At 38.6% G+C, this 21084-nt stretch overlaps 1 protein-coding gene across 1 annotated transcript; it reads right to left on the reverse strand.

Annotated features, from left to right (window-relative positions):
• Positions 1-979: 979 nt before the first annotated feature.
• On the reverse strand, positions 980-19213 carry shmt1 (serine hydroxymethyltransferase 1 (soluble)). The gene is made up of 12 exons (XM_028455928.1): positions 19082-19213; positions 16205-16332; positions 10905-11050; positions 10702-10817; positions 10455-10615; positions 7198-7279; positions 6877-7089; positions 6653-6766; positions 6459-6581; positions 2940-3056; positions 2744-2854; positions 980-1212 (listed from the first exon to the last, which is right to left on the reverse strand). Exons 2-12 carry the CDS (start codon positions 16298-16300, stop codon positions 1040-1042), a joined length of 1452 nt encoding a protein of 483 aa, XP_028311729.1. The 5' UTR covers positions 16301-16332; positions 19082-19213; the 3' UTR covers positions 980-1039.
• Between the last annotated feature and the right edge of the window lie 1871 nt (positions 19214-21084).

Genomic DNA, 21084 nt, shown 5'->3' on the forward strand with positions numbered 1-21084 from the left:
TGTTTCAAAAAAATGACGTTTCTGAATTCTTTAAGTATTTACATGCAGTCAAGGCAACTTTTGTTTCACCAGTTTAAGACTGAAGTAATATTTCTTCAAATTTAGAAAAAATGGCTAACTTTTCAAACTCTGTAGCAGTGTATAAACATATTTTTGTCCTTTTGTTAAAGCCCCAAATTCAATGTCAAAATATGAGTTAATGTAAATTCAAGGCTTTCTTTTTTTAGCTACCCAGGTTTAATATTTATCAAACATTTTTAATTAAACCCATATTTTTTTGCCCAACCTTGTACTGATTTAAGTTTTTTTTGGCTGATCAGTATAAGTCTGTAATCATTTTGCTCTTAAAGACAACTTCAAACAGATTCCAGCACCAAGATCTGTTGTATTTCTTCTGAAATCGATTCCTACAACCTTGCACATCATCAGCTGCAGATAAACCCAACAAATGCTAATGACACCTGGACAGAAATCATCATAGAAGTGATTAACCAGACTTTATATTGGAAAATCACTTTTTACCAACTTTTAGGGGTGTTGGATAAACACTTAAAAATAACAAATAATAGTTTTCACCATCATTGCTCACCGTTGAGGTGATGAATGAATCCTGAGAAAAACATAGATTACATTTTGTACATATTTTTTGATGCAAAGCTCTAGTAAACAAACAAGCAATCAAACAGTGGATCTATTTTTTTTTTATTACCTTATTGAAGGAAACAATAATGATTTCATCACATTGTACTTGATATATCCACCGTAAACATAATCATTGAATGTTAAACAAAGAGCTGTGCAGGGTGCTTCACTGTGCATGAGATTGGTAGAAAATTTTGGACATACAAAAAGGAATTAAGGTGTGTTTAAACATTGGAATCAAAAGCTTTTGTATACCAGCATAGGCAGTGCATCATTGAACCATTGACAGATTTAAGAAGCCCTCTCAGTATGAAAAATCCCCTAAAGTCATCTCAAGATGCTCAGATGATTTGGATCAGTCCACCAGCTTCATGTGTCCTAACCACTATGATCTGAGCTACAGATCAGGCAGACCAGGCATAATGAAGTGACCTGCAAACTCCTCCACCTCAGCCCTGATCTCCTGCACCCGCTGCTGGAACTTCTCCTTCTGTCCCAGAGCCAGGATGAACTCCTTCAGAGGGGCTTTGGGTTCCAGGCTGCTCTGCACCTCAAGAGTCAGCTCAATTCCTGCAGCAAAATGATAAACATTGATGTCTCTTTACGCCCTCAGGAGCCACGGTTACATGATGTTTTTTAAATCTGAATTAAAGCTGAAAAATACCCCCAGTCTGTGAGCCAGATAGCAAAATAATAGGTGACATGTAGGAGGAAGCAGCGTACCTTTGGATGTGAGATCATGCATGCTCAGCAGAGCTCAGAGTGAGAAAGGAAAGGCGTTTATAAGACAGAAAATGGCGCTACGTACAGAGTTAACGTTCCCAGCAGCGCACACTCAACCAGAGCATGTGTGAAACTCATGGATAATGTGGCGATGGTGACATAAAACCATGAAAAAACGGGGAACGCAGTGACACTGTATGTCGGGGAGGAAGTTACGTGTGCAGACTGACAGTAGAGAAAGTTGGAGGAACGCCAAAATACAGTAAGAAATACATTCAACTCTGACCCAGATAGATAAATAATAATAATTTTGCCATCAAAAGACCCGTCTAAGCATTTTTTAATGTTTTATATAAGGAAACAATGTTCAGATGTTAGAGTTGTCACTAAAGCACAAAAAAATAGCTTTAAAGTCACTGACAGGGTTTTTTTTACAAAAAGGCTTTTTTCTCAGCGTTTTGCTCTGAAACTGAAGATTTGTGTAAAACTTGCTCTATTCAACGGCTGATTACAAAAGAACGGAACAAGCCAGAAACAAATTATTTTTTTTTTTGATGAAAGTAGAGGCTTCAATCTTTCAGATTTCAGATAGTCATAGTAGAAAATATTCTGTGGGTCTTTAAAATCAGTCAAAATGCTCAAAAACGGCTGGTACTGAGGGGGGTAGAAAATCTGAGAATGGCTGGAACTGAATGAGTTAAATAAATAATCTCAGCTCTAGTCATCAGCACGTCATCGCGACTGGCCGATCATTAACTTAAAAGGGAATTAAACATTTACAAAATAGAGGAATTATTTAATTCAGAATTCAAATTGGAATAAGCCTAATTCAGATTAAGTCTAATTCGAAATCACATTTGCATTCGGAATTATGTGTTTACATGGTCAGTTTAAAGAGGATTTAACTTTTATTCTGAGTTAAAGCTCCCATGAAATCAAACCACATACAGTCTGTTTAAATCACACCTCAAACACTGGCTCATCTCACATCAGTCATGCCAACACTAGCCTGTGCCTCCACTGACTTTAATGTTTTATTTTATGAACTTGTTTTTTAATACCTGATGATGGTCTCTTATCAAATACTGTTTCTTTTTTATTTTTATTTTTTTTAACAATATGTAATATGGAAGTGTGATATGTTATTATGTAGCTACATTTTTCACTGTATATTTACTGTAATTTGTATTCTTTTAGGATGACATTTGAACATTCTGTCAATGGACGACAGATGAAAAATAGCCTTCTGGCTAAATCTGGTACATTTCCTATCTGGATATGAATGTACACTGTCCCTGTTAAATAAACCAATAAATACATGAATAAATGTAAACGTGGCCATTTTTAATCTATTCATTCATCTTCTCTGCACCAGTACCTTTGTGTATGAACTCTGCCACCTTCTTGAAGTCCTCCTGCACAAAACCTCTGGAGGTCAGAGCTGGAGAGCCGAACCTCAGGCCACTGGGACGTAGAGCACTCTTATCTCCTGTATGGAGGATGCAGATCAGGTTCAGTAAGAGTCACAAGCTGCAGTGACTACTGCACATCACCGACGCACACGCACACACTACCTGGACAGGTGTTTTTATTACAGGCAATGGCGCACGCTTCAAGGACCTTTTCAGCTCGTCCTCCATCAGTTCCTTTGCTGCGCAGGTCCAGTAGGATCAAGTGGTTGTCAGAACCCCCTGGAGATGAGGTCACAGAGTAAATCTCCCAATCTTTAAAGTTAAATATTAATTTATGAGGTGTTTTATAACCCATAAGGTAACCAAAGCAGTTCACAGTAAAAAAAATAAATTAAAAAAATGCAATAAAATCCTCCATGTGTTAAAGTGCACGCCTCCAAAGGGGAGCATGAAGAGGGAAGAATGTTGCTGAAAAACTTATAAGATTGATTCTCTACATTAGATCATAACTGTCAAGTTTTGGATTTGAAAATAAGGGAAATTTTCTGGCGCCCACTACCAGCCGTCCCACCCCCCAACCAAGCTCCAGTATCCCTTATATTTTAATATAGATGTACAATAAATCTAAAATACCTACTTATCAACCACTTATTAAATACAATAATGTGATTATAATCTGGTAGGTTAACCTTTATTAACATTAAAATACTGTGAACATTCCTACTAGGGCTGGTGATATGAACCAAAACTCATATCTCAATATATTTTATCAAAATAGTGATTTATGATATAAATCTAGATAATTTTATTAAATAAAGTCTGAAAAGAAAAACAATTCTGGGTTAAATTTGCTGATGCTAAATGTTACACATGGACATTTATTAACAAACAGCTGATCAATATGTGACACTTATTAATCATCTAAGCTTTACATGTTGTTCTGAGAAGTAAAAGCAGTGACTCATAAAACTAGTATTTTGTTTCATATGATATATGAAATATTATAGTTTTCTATATCCCCAAAATAGAAAACTCAATATATCTTGAATCTCGACATATCGCCCAGCCCTAATTCATAAGTTATAAAACAGCCGAAATAAAAACATAAATGTGTATATGAATCATGTGTTTATTTAATATACTTACAGTTTATATACAAGTCAACATGTTGTATATTTACTGTTAATTTCACGTTGTTTGTCTTTAAGTTAAACATTAACATTTTATTTTATTATATATTTTATTATAATTTCTCATACTCACTCATATGGTTCTCTGATATTCACTAATGATTTATTAAACACATTTATTACAGACTTTACATTATTTAACACTTTATAAACAGTGTATATTTGTGGAGCTTGTGATTGGATGATTTTTCATGGTGACTTACGTGGTTCCTTCTGCTGTGGTAGACGTTAAAATATCAGTTATTAATCTAACAGAACGTGTAACTGTGTCACATCCTGATGGTCTTTATGAAGATAAACTCTATGTTATATTTTACAACATATTTACACCAGTTCTTTGTTTTTTTTCACCAGAACGTCTTCATTCATCATCTCTGTTCTGTTGTTTCTGGGTTTGTTGCTGATGTCAGCACTAATCTAATCTAATCTAATCTAATCTAATCTAATCTAATCTAATCTTACAAGAACTTCCACTCAGACCATTTCAGGTGGAAGTTCTCGCGAGGCTCGTGACAACATTTAGTTTAGTAAGGTATCTTTTAATTATTATTACATTAAAATACAGGATATTTGCAGGAAAATACTAATACGGGACAATGGCGGGAAAGAGGGGTAAAATACGGGTTTCCCGGCCAAAACGAGATACTTGACAGGTATGCATTAGAGCCCTGCATTTGGTTCCAAATCTGGGGGTCCAGATTTTGTGCAAATGAATCCATACTTAGACACTTAAAAATTGCTCCCTAGTGAGCCAAAAAAAAAGGCAAATTGGAATCATTTGTGGTTTTGTTCTGCAAAAACAAACTTGCATAAAAATATAACTGTGGCTTTGTTGACATCTACTGGAGGAATTATTAAGAACTTTTGTGGCAGATCCAGAGTTCAAAGAAACTTCCCTTCATAATCTACTTATTAAGAGCATCACAACGCTTTGGTGGAATCTTTGAATCTTAATTTTCCATAATGTTATACATGTATAATGTATCTATAATCAGGCAATTTCCAGGAAACTTTTAGTATCTTATGCAAACTAAATATATCCTTTTTCTTCCAAATTTATTCTCAAATCATCTTCTGGATACCAAAACCTAATCCAACCGCAGTTCTGTGTGAGTGGAGGTGCTTGATTGGGCAATTCATGGTTTTGTTCATAGATGATCTCTTCTCAGTCTCATTTCTTAAAAACAGATACAAACACAATTTTAGGACTGATTTGATTTTAACTGTGAAATCAGGGAAACATTAAAACACGTTATGATAGATTATTAGTTTTAGAAGTGGAAAAGTATTGCTTATCTGTGCACCCTAATAATATTAATATCAAATATGGTATTTGTGAAGTCCAAACCATCTAATGAAGAATTACAAATATTTATTTTCTAATTTCCACCTTTTCTTCTCATCATTTAAAGTAAATGATTTTCTCATGCTGGATTGTCTAGTTACGTGGGGCAGGGCCTTTTAAAGGGCGGTGCACCATCAGCTCCCGTTTGGATCAGCTGGAAATGCTGTTTAATTGCCAGAGAAAGTGAACTCAGAAGGAAATTGCACAGTGCGAACAGAACCATCCAGCTAACACCAGAGATGCCACTGCTATGTTAATCGCTGCTATTGTCTGTTATGGAGAAAATGTTCGGACGAAAGCACAAGTTTGACACGCGGGCATGTGCGATGTGCCAACTGTGCAGCAGATGGTATGGTCCGATCAGTAAAACGCCAACATTTTTTATGTATAAACTGATTTGAGCCATGTTTAAGTGAGGAAAGGAACTATTTGGTTAAATAACTAAAGTAAAAATGATTCAAATTAAGTTTAGTTAAAGAGAAAAAGTTCCAAATCATGTCATAAGTTACAAATTTAAACAAAGGTAAAACATAGTAAAAATATGTGTTTACAATTTAATAAATAAATGAGTAAATGAATACAAATTTGCAAAAAATGTAATTGAGAATACAAATATGTTCAAGTAAAAATAAATTAAAAAACTAAGGATTTATAAATTGAGTAAATTTTAGGTTAGATTTTCAGTATATTGTGTATTGGTTTATTAGGCCAGTATCATTTGAGTATATACTGTTTAATATAACACAATAATTTAGTTTAAAACAGGAAAAGGTATCAAGTTAACTAAAAATAAAAGTGCTGGTAAACATTTCTTTATCTTAAATACAGAATAGAATCCCTAGCATGAGAAAATTGTTGAATATACTTTGATTTTAACTTTCCCTTCCTTTATCCAGGTTAACAACCTGCTTAAACAACGAATAGATCAAATTAACTGTCAAACATGCATTGAGTTGTTCTCAGCGTCCTAGGTCTCCCTCTCTGGCCTATGAAGTTGGGCAGTGGTGAAACAAACCCAAACAGACTTGACAGTATTCCAATAAAAGACAAAGCTACTTTTTGGAAAAGCAGGATTATTTGGATGTTTCCCTCTGATGTGCACGCTTTAATCTTAACACAACATAAAATGCTTGACCGTCTACACACCGGTTACAATCTTGTATCCGTGGTCTATGAGCGTGTTGGACAGGGCTTTGCAGTTGGCGAGAACCTGCTCCTGGTAGGCCTTGAACTCAGACATCATGGCTTGTTTGAGAGCAACAGCAACGCCTGCAGAATGAAAAGACAACCCCAGTGAGTCGTAGTTGTTCCGATTAAACTGAGCAGGTGAGAGGTTGAACCTGCGATGGCATGGTTATGTGGTCCTCCCTGAAGTCCAGGAAACACAGCCTGATTGATAGGAGACTCCAAGTTGTACAGAGTCTCTTTTCCTTTGGCATCCACACTGCGCACGCCTGTTGCACAAGATACAAGTAAAGGACGAGTAGAAAAACAAATAAATGAAGCAAAGTGGAAAAAACAACACTGACGTTAACAGGGTTCGTTTATTTGTTTGTTTTTCTACCTTTCCTATAGAAGATGAGTCCAGCACGGCAGCCACGCAGCGTCTTGTGTGTCGTCGTGGAAACAATGTCACAATGTTCAAAGGGTGAGGGCACCACGCCAGCAGCCACCAATCCACTGATATGAGCCATGTCCCCCATCAGATAGGCTCCATTCTCAGTGGCGATCTGCTTCAATCGGGCGTAGTCAAGGTTGCGGGAGTAACAGCTTGTTCCTAGAGAGATACAGAGCCGAGAAAGTTGTTTTTACCTGAGAAACCCAGAATGTGATCATTACAGACTCTTCAGGATTATGAAGAGTCCTGAACTGTGCACTCGTGTACCTGCAATGATGAGTTTAGGGTGAAACAGTCGAGCATTTTCTTGCAGCCTGTCATAATCGATGTAGCCGGTCTCTGAATTCACCTGTAAACAGAAACGGAGAGAAAGCAAGTGATGTTTTATATTTTAAGTTGATACATTCAAAGCTTAGAGCGTAATAAAAAAACTGTGAAACAGCACAAATGTATCATTATCCTAAGTATTAAAGTAAAAGTATTTTGCAGCATATAGGACACTTTTTTCCTTTGAAGGTGCGGCTAACGTGACGATGCGCTCTATGTGTGGATTTTTCAGTCAGTCGCACACATGTCCACTTTCCAGTGAGAGCAGGTGTCAGAACTGCGTACTGACAGTCACTCCTACAGCGGAATGAATGAACTGAAACCCCCAATTTCAACTGGATGCGGCTCCGCTGCGTTACATCACCATCGCGTCACCAGAGCTGATAGGTTTCAACTTTAGTCTATGTGTTAATCCTCCACCAGATATATATGCAGGGCTTCTATTTCTGACGGACACCGGAGCACGACGCATCAATCAGCACAGAGCAAATGAAGCTAAACAGGAAATTAAGCACGTATTCCACAATAAAATATCCGGTTACTTTTCAAAATAAAACACTTCAGATTATATTTCAAGTAACTACATCATCAAAACATCATAATGTGTAAAAACAAAATCACATTCACTATATTGATTCCTCTCATACTGTAACTCACTGTAAACTGCAGCAACTTTGATTTAGTTCATGTTTTACTGCAGTTTTATCTCTTCTCTGTTGGCTGTTGATAAAAAATGTGGCTATGACATGACGATTAGATAAATATCGTGAGAACTGCTCTGTCTCGTGACGTCACAGTCGTCCAACCGGTGCTCTCAAAACGCAACCGGTGGGGAAATACCGAATTGGTGCCGTGGCGCAGCGGAGACGTATCCAGTGGAAACCCCCAGTAACAGCCACTGAACATCACGGTAAACTGAACGTTCAGACACCAGCTTCAGATATTGTCGGGAAAGGTAAAGCTCTCGTATATAAAATAAGATTGCAGATTGTTTAATTAAATACAAATAAAATACTGGTAAACTGAAGTTTGGGGAGCAGTGCTGGCTCGTATGCATTCACGATGGAAAAAGCAAAGAAACATTACAATAAGGTTTAAAATGTAAGATATCCCAGCCAATTTTTAATAGTAGTTAGACATAAAAGGCATAAAGTTGTTAAATCACTGCACACACACGCACGCACGCACGCACACACGAAACACTCAGGATAAAGTTAAAATCTGCTGGTTAATGATAGAGAGAAATCAACAGCATAAAGTTGCTGCCAAATAACCACGTTACGTTTGTTCAGAAGCGATCGTGTCCGTAACAATGTGATCTCTGCTGAGGCACTGAGCACGGGGAGCGGAGGGAGCGCTGTATCAGTCTGGATCCATTCAGAAGTGACCATAAAAAGCTGTAAAAGAACTGATATGAGGGTGTGATTTTATGTGGGGATGGAAACTTGCTCGTTAAAACTGATCAGAATACAAGGAAATTCCACAGAAACCTTTGTTAACAAGAGTACAGCAGTCCGCCTACATGCCCGATCTGACAGGCCATATCGGATCGGCCGATATTTAGCATTTCATGCAATTAATCGCAATCAATGACGTCATTGTCGCGATTCAATTTTCTATAGATGTTCCCATTGCATTGTTTTATCATCCCATTTACACCGAAGAGTTGTTTGCTTTACGTGACACAGCTTTATTTCACTCGCATTTGTGCACAAAGGTAAAAACCTATGAGCGAACGACAAAAATGTCTCTTGGTTGGAACAAACAGGCTCAGCGCTGGATTTCTTCCCCAGTCTACTGGCTCTGAAAGCGGGTGCAGCTTTGTCTGTGTGCGCGCACGCTTGTTTTGTTTATTCATGTTAAAAGAGATCCTGATGATGTAAAGCTTAGTTTGAAAGGCACCCTCATCAGCCAGTAGGATTATGGCCTATGTCACGGTGTGGCTATTGCGTGGATTTTTCTTGGAAAATTGCTAAATTATTAGAAAGAGTCCAATACAGCGGTGCATTCACTAGCCCAGAAAATATCAATAGAAACGAGGAATGTGCGATATTTAATCGTTTATGATTTATCGTCAAAAAAATTCTCACCGGTAAGAATTTGTCATCCCATTATATAAACGATAAATTCCCATGTCGGAAATTAGCGAGCACCATTTGTCCCTCAGTTTAGCAAAGAATGCCCCGAAAAAAATGTGTTCCACGGGACAAAACTGCCCATTTGTTGTCAACTTATTATTCTCTGGAGCAGAACGTTGTTTACGGAAGCTCTGATGGTTAGAGAGGGACCGGAGAGGGTCCCATTCCTCTCTCTAACACTCCCTCTATGTCTGCTTCTTCCCTTGTGTGTTTGCTCCTGTTCTCCTTCTGGCTTTTGTCTTGCAGGTCCGTGGGATCCTCAGTGTGGAGTTACAGAGACTCAGCGGCTCTGTCTCCACCCTTTTCTCTGCACACACCCAACACAGCATAACGTGGATGGCTGTTCATCATAGGAATGGGATCCACACAAGGTTCCTGCTGCTTAACAGAAGGTTTTCCTTGCCGCCATGATGAATTCATGTTGGGTGTGGGATACATATGTATGTGTATTTACGTATATATGCATATGTGTGTATCCATAAAATGAAGAGTCCGTCCTTAAGACTGCTCTACTGTAAAGTGTCTTGAGATACCATTGGTTATGATTTGGTGCTATACAAATAAAGATTGATTGATTGATTGATGTGCATCGCCACCGGCACCACTTATTTTATCATAACTTTATGTAACTCATTAAATATAAACTAGATTCATCAGCAGTAAAAATACTAATGGAGTTATTTTTGCTTTTCATGTGCTTTTTTAGAAAATAAATTTATTTCAAATGAGAAAATAAATGAATTACATAAAATAACTCTAATAGACCCACTTGCATAAATATATTCCATGAAATATCAGCTCATGAACTCAGTGAGTCAGCAGTTATTGTAGCCTTTTATAATGTGTCTAATGTTGATGTATTCACATTTATTTGTGTTTGTAAAGAATTGTTTATACTAAATTGTGAAATTTTTTATTATTATTTTTTATTTATAGTTTTTATTTATCGTTACCGTGATAAATACCAGAAATTATTGGGATAATTTTTTTTTGCCAATATCGCCCATCCCTAATAGAAACAAACCCTCGCCTCATTTACTCCACATGACTCTTTTGTACCTTATAAGGCATCGACTCAAAGAAGATGGAAGTTGCTGAGATTTTCTTCTTCTCAGTCATAAAACCGTGCGTCAGGTGACCTCCATCGGGAAGGTCCAGTCCCATTATCCTCCCATGAGGCTCCACGATGGCTGTGTAGATGGCAAAGTTAGCCGGGGAACCTGGAAAGTAAAAGGTCTGAATATTAGGAAGAGAAAGTTGTGGTAAATCTACTCCAACAGTGACTGGGCGGAGCTGTGTTTGGTACCTGAGTAAGGCTGCACATTGACCCCCCATTTCTCTGGGTCCAAACAATAAGCCACGAGCGCTCTTTTCTGACAGAGTCTCTCCAGCTCATCTACGTGTTCTGTACCGCCATAGTACCTGAACACACACCAGCAGGGTTAGATATGCACAGCTGGACTCACCGAGTCCTGGGTGCAGAAGGCAGATAGTTTGAATAAACTGTACCTCTGGCCAGGATAACCCTCTGAGTATTTGTTGTTCATACAGGAACCCAAAGCCTCCAGAACTGCTCTGCTGGCAAAGTTCTCAGAGGCGATCAGCTCCAGACCGTACGTCTGCCTGTGCTTCTCTTTCTTAATGATGGAGTACACCTGAAACACAAACACTGCGTAAAACAATGGTAAGACAAGATAAAGCGAGACAAGACTCAACATAAGACTCGGCGCGATTTACCAAGACTTGACAAACCTTGCCAAGACTTGGCACGACTAACAAAGACTCGGCACTCGCTCGCAGGCTAAAAAGATTAAGATATTTGATTATGTATCTAGATTAAATGCAGATATTGTTTTCTTTCAAGAAACTCACTTACTTAAATCAGAAGAAAAACCTCTGACAGACTCAAATTTTAACAAGATATGTAATTTGTGTTTCAATTCCAGGCAAAGAGGAGTCTCGGTTCTTTTCAACAAAAGGTTACTCTTTAACATAATCAACTCCACCATAGACCCAGAGGGTAGATATACTATTATCAAAGTGGTAATCTATAATAAATGTTTCACAATAATGAAACATTTATAAATAATGAAATAATGCCTCCAATGATGACGACCCTGAATTCTTCCATAGAGTTTTTTCGGAGCTATCAGACCTTTCTGCAGATTCATCTGTAATCATCGGAGGTGACTTCAATCTGACACTCAACACATCATTAGACAGATCCAGTAAGTGCCCAAATACAAAACTGTCTCGATCTGCTAAAGTATTAATGAATTACATGGATGATCTTGGAATAGGAGACATATGGAGACTGAATAACCCAATTAAAAAAGAATACACCTTCTTCTCCCCTGTGCATAAATCCTTCTCCAGAATTGACTTTTTTCTCTCAAATAATTCCATCGCACATAAGATTTCCTCTAAAATACATCCTATAATCATTAGCGATCATGCCCCACATCCCTCACCCTGAAGTGTGACTCTAATCAGAAATTATCCTCTCTGTGGCGCTTTAATACTTCATTACTTAATGACAGTGAATTTGGTAAAATGATAAGAAAAGAATGGGAGGACTTTCTATTAACAAACGATTCTCTGGAAGTGTCACCGTCCTTACTCTGGGAAACCGGCAAGGCTGTCATCAGAGGGAAGATTATATCATACTCTTCTTATAAGAAAAAACAGGAACAGATAGCAGAAAAAACCATTGAAGAAAAAATTAAGAAACTTACGGAAGAATACGCAGCTAACCCGTCTGAACTTTTATGGAAAAAACTCCAAAATACAAAAATTAATCTGGACATCATTTTATCGAAAAAAAAACGGATTTTATTTTACAGCAATTACGGTACAAAAACTTTGACTACAATAATAAATCAGGCAAATATTTAGCAAATCAGCTTAAACACAACAAAGAGAACTATTTCATAGCGGCAATTTCTGATAATTCAGGTCAAACTTTAAACTTACCTCAGGACATTAATAAGGTTTTTCATGATTATTATCAAAACCTATACTCATCAAACTTAAACCCTGACCCTGAATATATTAAAACCTTCCTCAATAACTTAAACCTACAACAGCTCACCATAGATCAGAAAACCACCTTAGACTCACCATTAACCTTACAAGAACTACAAAATGCTTTAGATAGCATGTCAACAGGCAAAGCACCAGGTCCAGATGGGTTCCCTGCTGAATTCCTAAAACACTTCTGGTCAATGCTGGCTCTGCTCTTTTTCAGAGTAGTAACAGAGATTAAAAATAAAGGTTATGTAGGAGGCCACATGAATACAGCAAACATTAAATTATTACTTAAACCAGACAAAAACCCCATGTTACCCTCAAGTTACCGTCCCATCTCACTTATTAACACAGACATAAAAATTATTTCCAAAGCACTCACTTCCAGGTTAGAGAAAGTCGTACAGTCAATTATATACCAAGACCAGACAGGATTTATTAACAGACACTATACAGACAATGTTAGAAGGCTGTTTAATTTGATCAACATGGCGCAGAACTCTAAAAAGAAAACAATAATCTTGTCACTCGACGCAGAAAAAGCATTCGATAGAGTCAACTGGTCATTCCTCCTTGCTGTCCTTGGCAAATTTTGGATTTGGAGAATCATTCATACAATGGATCTCCACCCTATACTCTAAACCTAAGGCCTCAGTAACCACAAACAAAATAACATCCCAAAGCTTCACACTGCAGAGGGTAACCAGACAAGGTCGCCCACTCTCACCTTTGCTTTTTGCAATATTTGTTGAACCTCTCGCAGCAGCTGTTCGTCAGAACTCTGTTATTAAAGGAATCCACTCATCCATCTCAGAACACAAAATGTATCTTTATATGGATGATATTTTAATCTATTTGGAAGAACCCCAATCCTCATTAGAAGAAGTATTTCAACTAATAAACAGCTTCTCTTAATTATCAGACTATTCCATTAACTGGTCAAAATCATCAATCCTTCCTTTAACGAAAAAATTCATGGAACCCGGCAAGCCAAAACCCACAATACCCCTCCCCCACAAATATAATTAAAAAATAACTAAACTGAACCTAGACCCACTGTTGGATCAAGTCACAGAAGACCTGCGGAGATGGAACAATCTCCCCATCTCACTCCTTGGCAGAATAGCCTCAGTTAAAATGAAAATCTTACCTAAAATAAACTATCTGTTCTCTATGATCCACTGAAACCACCAATGCAATGGTTCAAAAGATTAGATTCTGCAATTACAAAATTCTATGCTAGGAATAAAAAACCCAAAATAAGCCTTTCAACCCTTCAAAAAAATAAAAGCGAGGGTGTGTTGGAAGCCCCTAATTTCACGCATTATTACCTAGCAAACCACATTTTATATTTAACAGAATGGCTACTGTAAAACCAAAAGAATACCATAACACCTGGCTAGAAATAGAACAGCTAGACTGCAAACATATTAAACTCTCTGATCTCCCTTTTATCTCTACGACCCTCAAACGTCATAACTGCTTTAAAAACCCACTGATTGCCTCCACCCTGACTGCGTGGTGGAAAGCCCTGGACATTACAAATGTTCAATTAAAAACTAGCATGCTGTCTCCAATCTGGCACAACCCTGACTTTAGAAACAGAAAAACACCACTCTATCTAAAAACATGGGAAGAGAGCGGAATTATTGATCTCCAAGACCTCTTCGAAAATGATAAGCTCAGGACATATAACAATCCAACCCAAACATTCAATATAAATAAAAGTAGACAATTGAGAAAAATATGGCGGTATCGGCCGCTTGGTAGGTCTGTCCTGCTATCTGCGGGCTGGCGGGTAGGTGGGTTCTGCGCCTTTGGCTGGGGGCTGCTGCTGCTCCGCATTGGTTGTGTGCCATTGGGGTGCCTCTCTCCCGCGGTGGCGGCTGCCGGTCGCTCTTGCGCCGGGGGGGGCTGTGCGGTCTTGCTGGGTTGTGGTCGGTTCGTGGGCTGGGGTCTCGGCTGCTTGGGGCTTCCTCGGATGTGTGTGTGGAGGGCGGTGGCTGCCTCTCGGCCTGGGATCTTGGGGGCGTCTGGGGGGCTGCTCGGCCGTGGGGGGTGGCCGGGTGCTCCCTGGCCCCCGCTCTTTTTGCTGGCCTGGCTGCATCTGCGGGCCCGGGGCAGTTCCTGGGTTTGCATTAGCGGTTTTTGCACATATACTGGTATACGATGCACTGGCACGCCTTGGGATGTGGGATAAAACTCATACTGGGCTTAACTTTAGACACGTCAATCCCAAATACCTGCTTTAGGTACTACCACTCACTCATTCCCCCTGTCCACAACCACCAACTTTATAGCTAAGCTTCACACTTGTCACTATACTGGCTTGATTACACAACATAATAAGCACAATATGTTCTACAACTTCACATCTCACTCTCACTGTAAAATAATCTATTCTTCCCCACCCTATTTCCGACCTTGAGTCTCTCCTCCCTGCTCCCTTTCCCCTCCCCTTCCACCTAGGTGTAACACTGCTCTCCCATTTTATATTCTCCCTATAATAAAAGATTTCTTACCCTTCCTTAGGGAGGGCTGGTGATGGTCACAATTAATTTTATTTTATTGCAATAACAAAACATGCATTGCTGTCTCATAATGATTGCACTTCTTGTAGTGTTGACCTTTGACAGCATGTGCAGACAAGTAAAAATAAAAAAAAAAAAGACTTGGCACGACAAACAAAGACTCGGCGCAACTCACAAAGACTCGGCGCGACTCACAAAGACTCGGCACGACAAACCAAGACTCGGCGCGACAAACCAAGACTCGGCGCGACTCACAAAGACTCGGCGCGACTCACAAAGACTCGGCGCGACTCACAAAGACTCGGCACGACAAACCAAGACTCGGCACGACAAACCAAGACTCTGTGTCACAGTCTGAGTTTACTTCCGTACTGAGATTATAACCCTAACCTAACCCTAACCTAACAAATTCCAATAAACAAATAAAACACGTGTCTGTTCACTTTGAAAACAAAAAAAAAAAAAATTCATAAATTGTTTTATGCAAAAATTCATTTTTCGGTAGTGGGGATATATGGGCATATACAATCTCACTACGATGTGCTCAGTACGATGTGAACCCAGACCGTGACACCGGCACAACTAATCAAGAGTCGGCACGATTACTCGGCGCATCTTACCAAGACTCGGCACGACTAACCAAGACTTGATGAGACTGACCAAGACTCTGCGCACCTTACCAAGACTTGATGAGACTGACCAAGACTGGGCACACCTTACCAACACTCGGCACAACTAACCAAGACTCGGAGCGACTTACCAAGACATGACACAAATTGCCAAGACTAGACGCAACTTACCAAGAAAAGACATGAAAAAAAAAACCAAGATGTGGCAAGATGACAAGTTATGGTGGTGGAACGGTTAAGAAAGTAGGCTAGTAATCAGAGGGTCACTGGTTCTAATCCAATCTACAGTAGATCATTACTGTGAGATGATGAGCAATTCCCTTAATCCTAACTGCTAATGACGGATGTCGCTTTGGATGAAAGCGTCTGCTAAATTAAGTTGTAATCTTTGTAATCATCGTAAAATGAGATGAAACTCATTCCCAGTTTGAGATACATTGTATTCCCAGCAGCTCAAATGTCACACTTACACACAGTACATAAACACACAATATGCAAAACAAAGAAAGGGCAACTGAGGTTAGTCATTGAATGAGAAGAAGACATTCTGAGTTATGAACAATTACAACAGAAACAAAAGGAAGCAACATTATTGTATCAGTAAATACATTCAAACACAAACCTCTGAATCATTGATGGCCAGAGGCTCTACCATCATCTTGTTGTGTGAGGCCCATGTTTCTTTACTCACACTGTGGCCGTTAGTCAATGAGGACATTATCGTTGTTTGTCTGGTCACAGAGTGGAAATCTAGGGCAAAAAGATATCCTTTATTACAACAACCACAGATTCACACCCACATGAAGTTATGCCTTAATAATTAATTGCCACCATAAAAGTTGATGAGTGTGAACTGTGAAGTGAGTGTTTGTGTATTGGTACAGCACAGAAACTCACCATACAGGGTGAGTTAGCTCTGAAATACTAAGTTCGGTGCCAAGTTATAGTTTTAAAAGATAGTAAGAAATGAGTTAGATTTATGATATTTGGTCATAAAAATGAGTCCCACCCACTCCATGATGTGCTGGTCAGTCGCAGGAGCACCTTCAGCACCAGGCTGATTTTACCACGGTGCTCTACAGAACGCAACAGGAAATCATTCCTGCCTGTGGCAATCAAACTGTATAATGCATCACTGTAACTTGTAACGTATTACTCGTCAGCTTTGATTGTTGTCAAGATCCATCCATCCATTTTCTTCCGCCACCTCAGCTGGCTCCTTTCGACGTGAAGGAGCAGTGGCTCTACTCCGAGCTCCTCACCCTATCTCAAAGGGTGTGCCCAGCCACCCGTCCAGAAGTGAAATAAAATTTAAATAAACATTTTGAAATGACCAAATTACTCCAAAATAACAGATACACACACTCGGGGTATTTGAAACCACACACACCTTGCATTTATAGGTAGATAAACATTTGAAATATATCAGTCTGTGTGTAATGAATGAATATAATATACAAGTTTTACGTTTTGAATGGAATTACTGAAATAAATCAACTTTTATTTAACTCATGATATTCTAATTATATGACCAGCACCTGTATTTAGGTTAATAGTTAGTTACTTAGTGGAAGTGAGTACAATAAGGTCCTGTTACAAAGGAACAGCAGGGCTGACTTAATAGTGTTGAAAGATTGTTGTTGACAAGGCTTTTTCTAATATGTTTGTTTACAAAATCACTGAATGTTTCTTTTGGACACCTTTTTATAACTATTTTAATGTGGTTATTCTTAAATTATCGTGTCAAGTATCAATTATGGTTATTTAAAAAGTGCATGCAACACTACTACACAATGCTATGGGTAGGCGAGCTGACCGAGGCAAGATGGCTGCCAGTTTTGTTTTAAAATAGTCGTTTTAGAAGTTGCTGCTTTCACTATTTCTCAGAACAGAATGTAAAGCTCAGTTAGATAGATTTCTGAGTGCGTCCCTAACCCAGACCTTCCACTAAACAAGCCACACTACAGAACTCACTCACACGTGCTGTCCTTTAGAAGTGAAAAAGCCAAAAGTGACACATTTTGTGTGGCCGTTTGTTAATATATGCGCTTGTGTAGCATTTTTCATCAGCAAATTTAACCCAAAATTGTCTTTCTGGTGAAACTTCATTTGAAATAAAATTATCTAGATTTATATCATATATCAACATTTTGAGAAAAAATATTGATATATGAGTTTCGGTGCATATCACCCAGCCCTATTATAATGCATTATTGTTTCTCTGTTTGCCCTGAGATGAACTGGTGCCACTAACAGGATGCTCTCAAACTGGTTTCCATAGCACTACTAGTAACAACCATAATAATAAAAATGTAAAGGAAGACAAATAAATGTGAAGAAAATACATGAGATATTGAGTCACTCCTGGATTTAAATGTTTTTTCAAATGTTACACAACTGTAAAAGGACTTTGGAGCCATCGACTGAGAGGTTGCTGACCTACAGAAACATCCCAAGTCTCACAAATAAACAAGCTGCTGCATTGTTAGATAAGTAAATAATGGAAACCTGTCTCAACTCTTTAGTGTGACAGCCAGAGGTGACAAGTAATACAGTACAAATTCCTTACTGTACTTAAGTAGATTTCTTTTTTTTTCTTGATACTTTTTTATATTTTTACGACTTACTTTTTTAAACAAATCTGTATTTTCTACTGCTTACATTTTAAAAATGAGCTCGTTACTTTGAAGACCTTTGAAGATGACGTCACAATGTAAAAAAAAAAAAGCAAAACCAACAACCACAAAGCTGGAGAACCTTGAAACATTTTATTTACAAATGTTATCTGTATTGAGTGCTACATTCTCCATGGGTAAAATTAATATTTCATTTATTTCCATGTACCAGTTTCTTAAAAATGTTAAATTACTCTGGGTTTTATTGAGCATTTGCACTTTTTTTCTAGACACATTTTATTTACAAATTGTATTTATTATGAGTGCTAAATTCTTCAGATGTTTGATTCAAAGGCATCAGATTTAACTTGTTTCCATGTACCAGTTTTCTACAGTCTTAAAAAAAAAAAAAAAAAAGACGTGGAATTTGCTGGTTTAAAATCCTGTCTTATTTTTGAAAGGACATTTGCTTTCCTTTTTTACTGAAGTGTATTTAGTAGCATGTGATTTTGACTTTTACTCAAGTAAGGAAGCAACTTCAATACTTCTACTTTTACCAGAGTTATTTTTTAATCAAGTATCTAAATTTGTACTTGAGTACTGAAAACCAGTACTTTTGCCACTTCTGGTAACAGCAGCCATGTGACAGTCATGCTTTTATAATCACATTGAACCAACGTGGTTTTATTTTGAAGTACAGGTTTTCACACTGAGGCAGGAAAACAGCAAAGTAGTTAAAACAGTTAATGTAAAATGAACACGTTTTTCACAGGTAAAAGTTAAACTATGTTTTCACGTCAGGACATTGCACCTCTAATTAAAAGATATCAAGAAAAATATTAAATATTGTGTTTCAAATGTAAATGTCTCATTGTGGGACTTACCTCACTGTCCTGCTGCAGTAGAACTGTGAACACACTAGTTCTGGTGCTTGTGATTCAGCTCAAAGGACAAAAGTCCGCCAAACTTCTCACCAATCCGTTCACGTGACGATGTTTCCCTCATAGACATGTCTTACAGCGGAGTCTCTGACGTCATCATCGGCGGCCATCTTAACTCGGGCAGCTCTCTGATGGAGACTGTGGTAACTTAGGGAAGGTGAGAGATCTGCACCAGGGCCGGTTCTACGGGGGTAGCAACGGGAGCAATTGCCCGGGCCCAGGCCTGCAGGGGGGGCCTCCTCCCCAATCCTCCCAAAAAATAAAATTCTGATTATTATTATTAATTTATTTATTTTGTCACTCAGTACAAGAGGCCCTTTATGTTGCTCTTACATTTTTTACCCCCCATAACGAGTTATTTTCAAAAATGTGTGTCGTCGCGCCCCTCCCTCCACCTTTAGTTAGTATTGCCCATGCCGCATTGACACCTTGAACAAGGAGGACAAGACACAAAAGGTCATGGCTCAAGAGGCTGGATGTTCACAGAGTTCTGTGTCCAAGCACATTAATAGAGAGGTGAAGGAAAAGATGTGGTAGAAAAAAAGTCTACAAACAATAGTGATAGCCACGCCCCCTGCAGAGGATTGTGAAACTAAACCCATTCAAACATGTGGAAGAGATTCACAAAGAGTGACTGTAGCTGGAGTCAGAGCTTCAAGAACCACCACGTACAGACGTATGTAAGACATGGTTTCAGCTGTAGCATTCCTGGTGTCAAGACACTGAACTAGAGACAGCGTCAGAAGCGTCTCGTCTGGGCTAAAGACAAAAAGGACTGGACTGCTGCTGAGTGGTCCAAAGTGATGTTCTCTGATGAAAGGACATTCATCATGTTCTTTGGAGATCAAGGTCCCAGAGTCTGGAGGAAGAGAGGAGAGGAACAGAATCCACGTTGCTTGAGGTCAGTGATGGTTTGGGGTGCCATGTCATGTGCAGGTGTTGGTCCACTGTGTTTCCTTAGGTCCAAGGTTAACGCAGACGTCTACCAGGAAGTTTTAGAGCACTTCATGCTTCCTGCTGCTGACCAACTTTATGGAGATGCACATTTCATTTTCCAACAGGACTTGGCATCTGCACACATTGCTAAAGCTACCAGTACCTGGATTAAGGACCATGGTACCTGACCTTAACCCCATAGAACATCTATGAGGTATTGTGAAGAGGAAGATGTGAGACACCAGACCCAACAATGCAGAAGAGCTGAAGGCCACTATCAGAGCAACCTGGGCTCTCATAACACCTGAGCAGTACCACAGACTGATCCACTCCATGCCACGCCCATTGCTGCAGTAATTCAGGTAAAACCAACTAAGTATTGAGTACATGATCATACAAACATTTCTAGAAATCTTTTTTGTATCGGTCTTAAGTAATATTCTAATTTTCTGAGATACTGAATTTGGGATTTTCATCAGTTGTCAGTTATAATCATCAACATTAAAAGAAATAAACATTTGAAATATATCAGTCTATGTGTAATAAATGAATATAATATACAAGTTTTACGTTTTGAATGGAATTACTGAAATAAATCAACTTTTTCATGATATTCTAATTATATGACCAGCACCTGTATTTAGGTTAATAGTTACTTAGTGGAAGTGAGTACAATAAGGTCCTGTTACAAAGGAACAGCAGGGCTGACTTAATAGTGTTGAAAGATTGTTGTTGACAAGGCTTTTTCTAATATGTTTGTTTACAAAATGACTGAATGTTTCTTTTGGACACCTTTTTATAACTATTTTAATGTGGTTATTCTTAAATTATCGTGTCAGGTATCAATTATGATTATTTAAAAAGTGCATGCAACACTACTACACAATGCTATGGGTAGGCGAGCTGACCGAGGCAAGATGGCTGCCAGTGCGGACGTGTAACCAGTCTTTATTACAAATGTCTATGGTTGTTCCTCTCCTCAGCAGTTTGTTTCAGGGCTACAGCGCCCC

The sequence above is a fragment of the Gouania willdenowi genome, chromosome 8 (assembly GCF_900634775.1).
Source record: "Gouania willdenowi chromosome 8, fGouWil2.1, whole genome shotgun sequence".
Classification (NCBI taxonomy): domain Eukaryota; kingdom Metazoa; phylum Chordata; class Actinopteri; order Blenniiformes; family Gobiesocidae; genus Gouania; species Gouania willdenowi.

Excerpts from the sequence above, each read along its gene's own strand:
- shmt1 (XM_028455928.1), bottom strand. The coding sequence starts at position 16,300 with ATGTCCTCATTGACTAACGGCCACAGTGTGAGTAAAGAAACATGGGCC. Across the intron at positions 10,616-10,701 it reads CAATGTGCAGCCTTACTCAG|GTTCCCCGGCTAACTTTGCC; the intron begins GTACCAAACACA and ends TTTACTTTCCAG. Across the intron at positions 3,057-6,458 it reads CGGATACAAGATTGTAACCG|GGGGTTCTGACAACCACTTG; the intron begins GTGTGTAGACGG and ends CCTCATCTCCAG.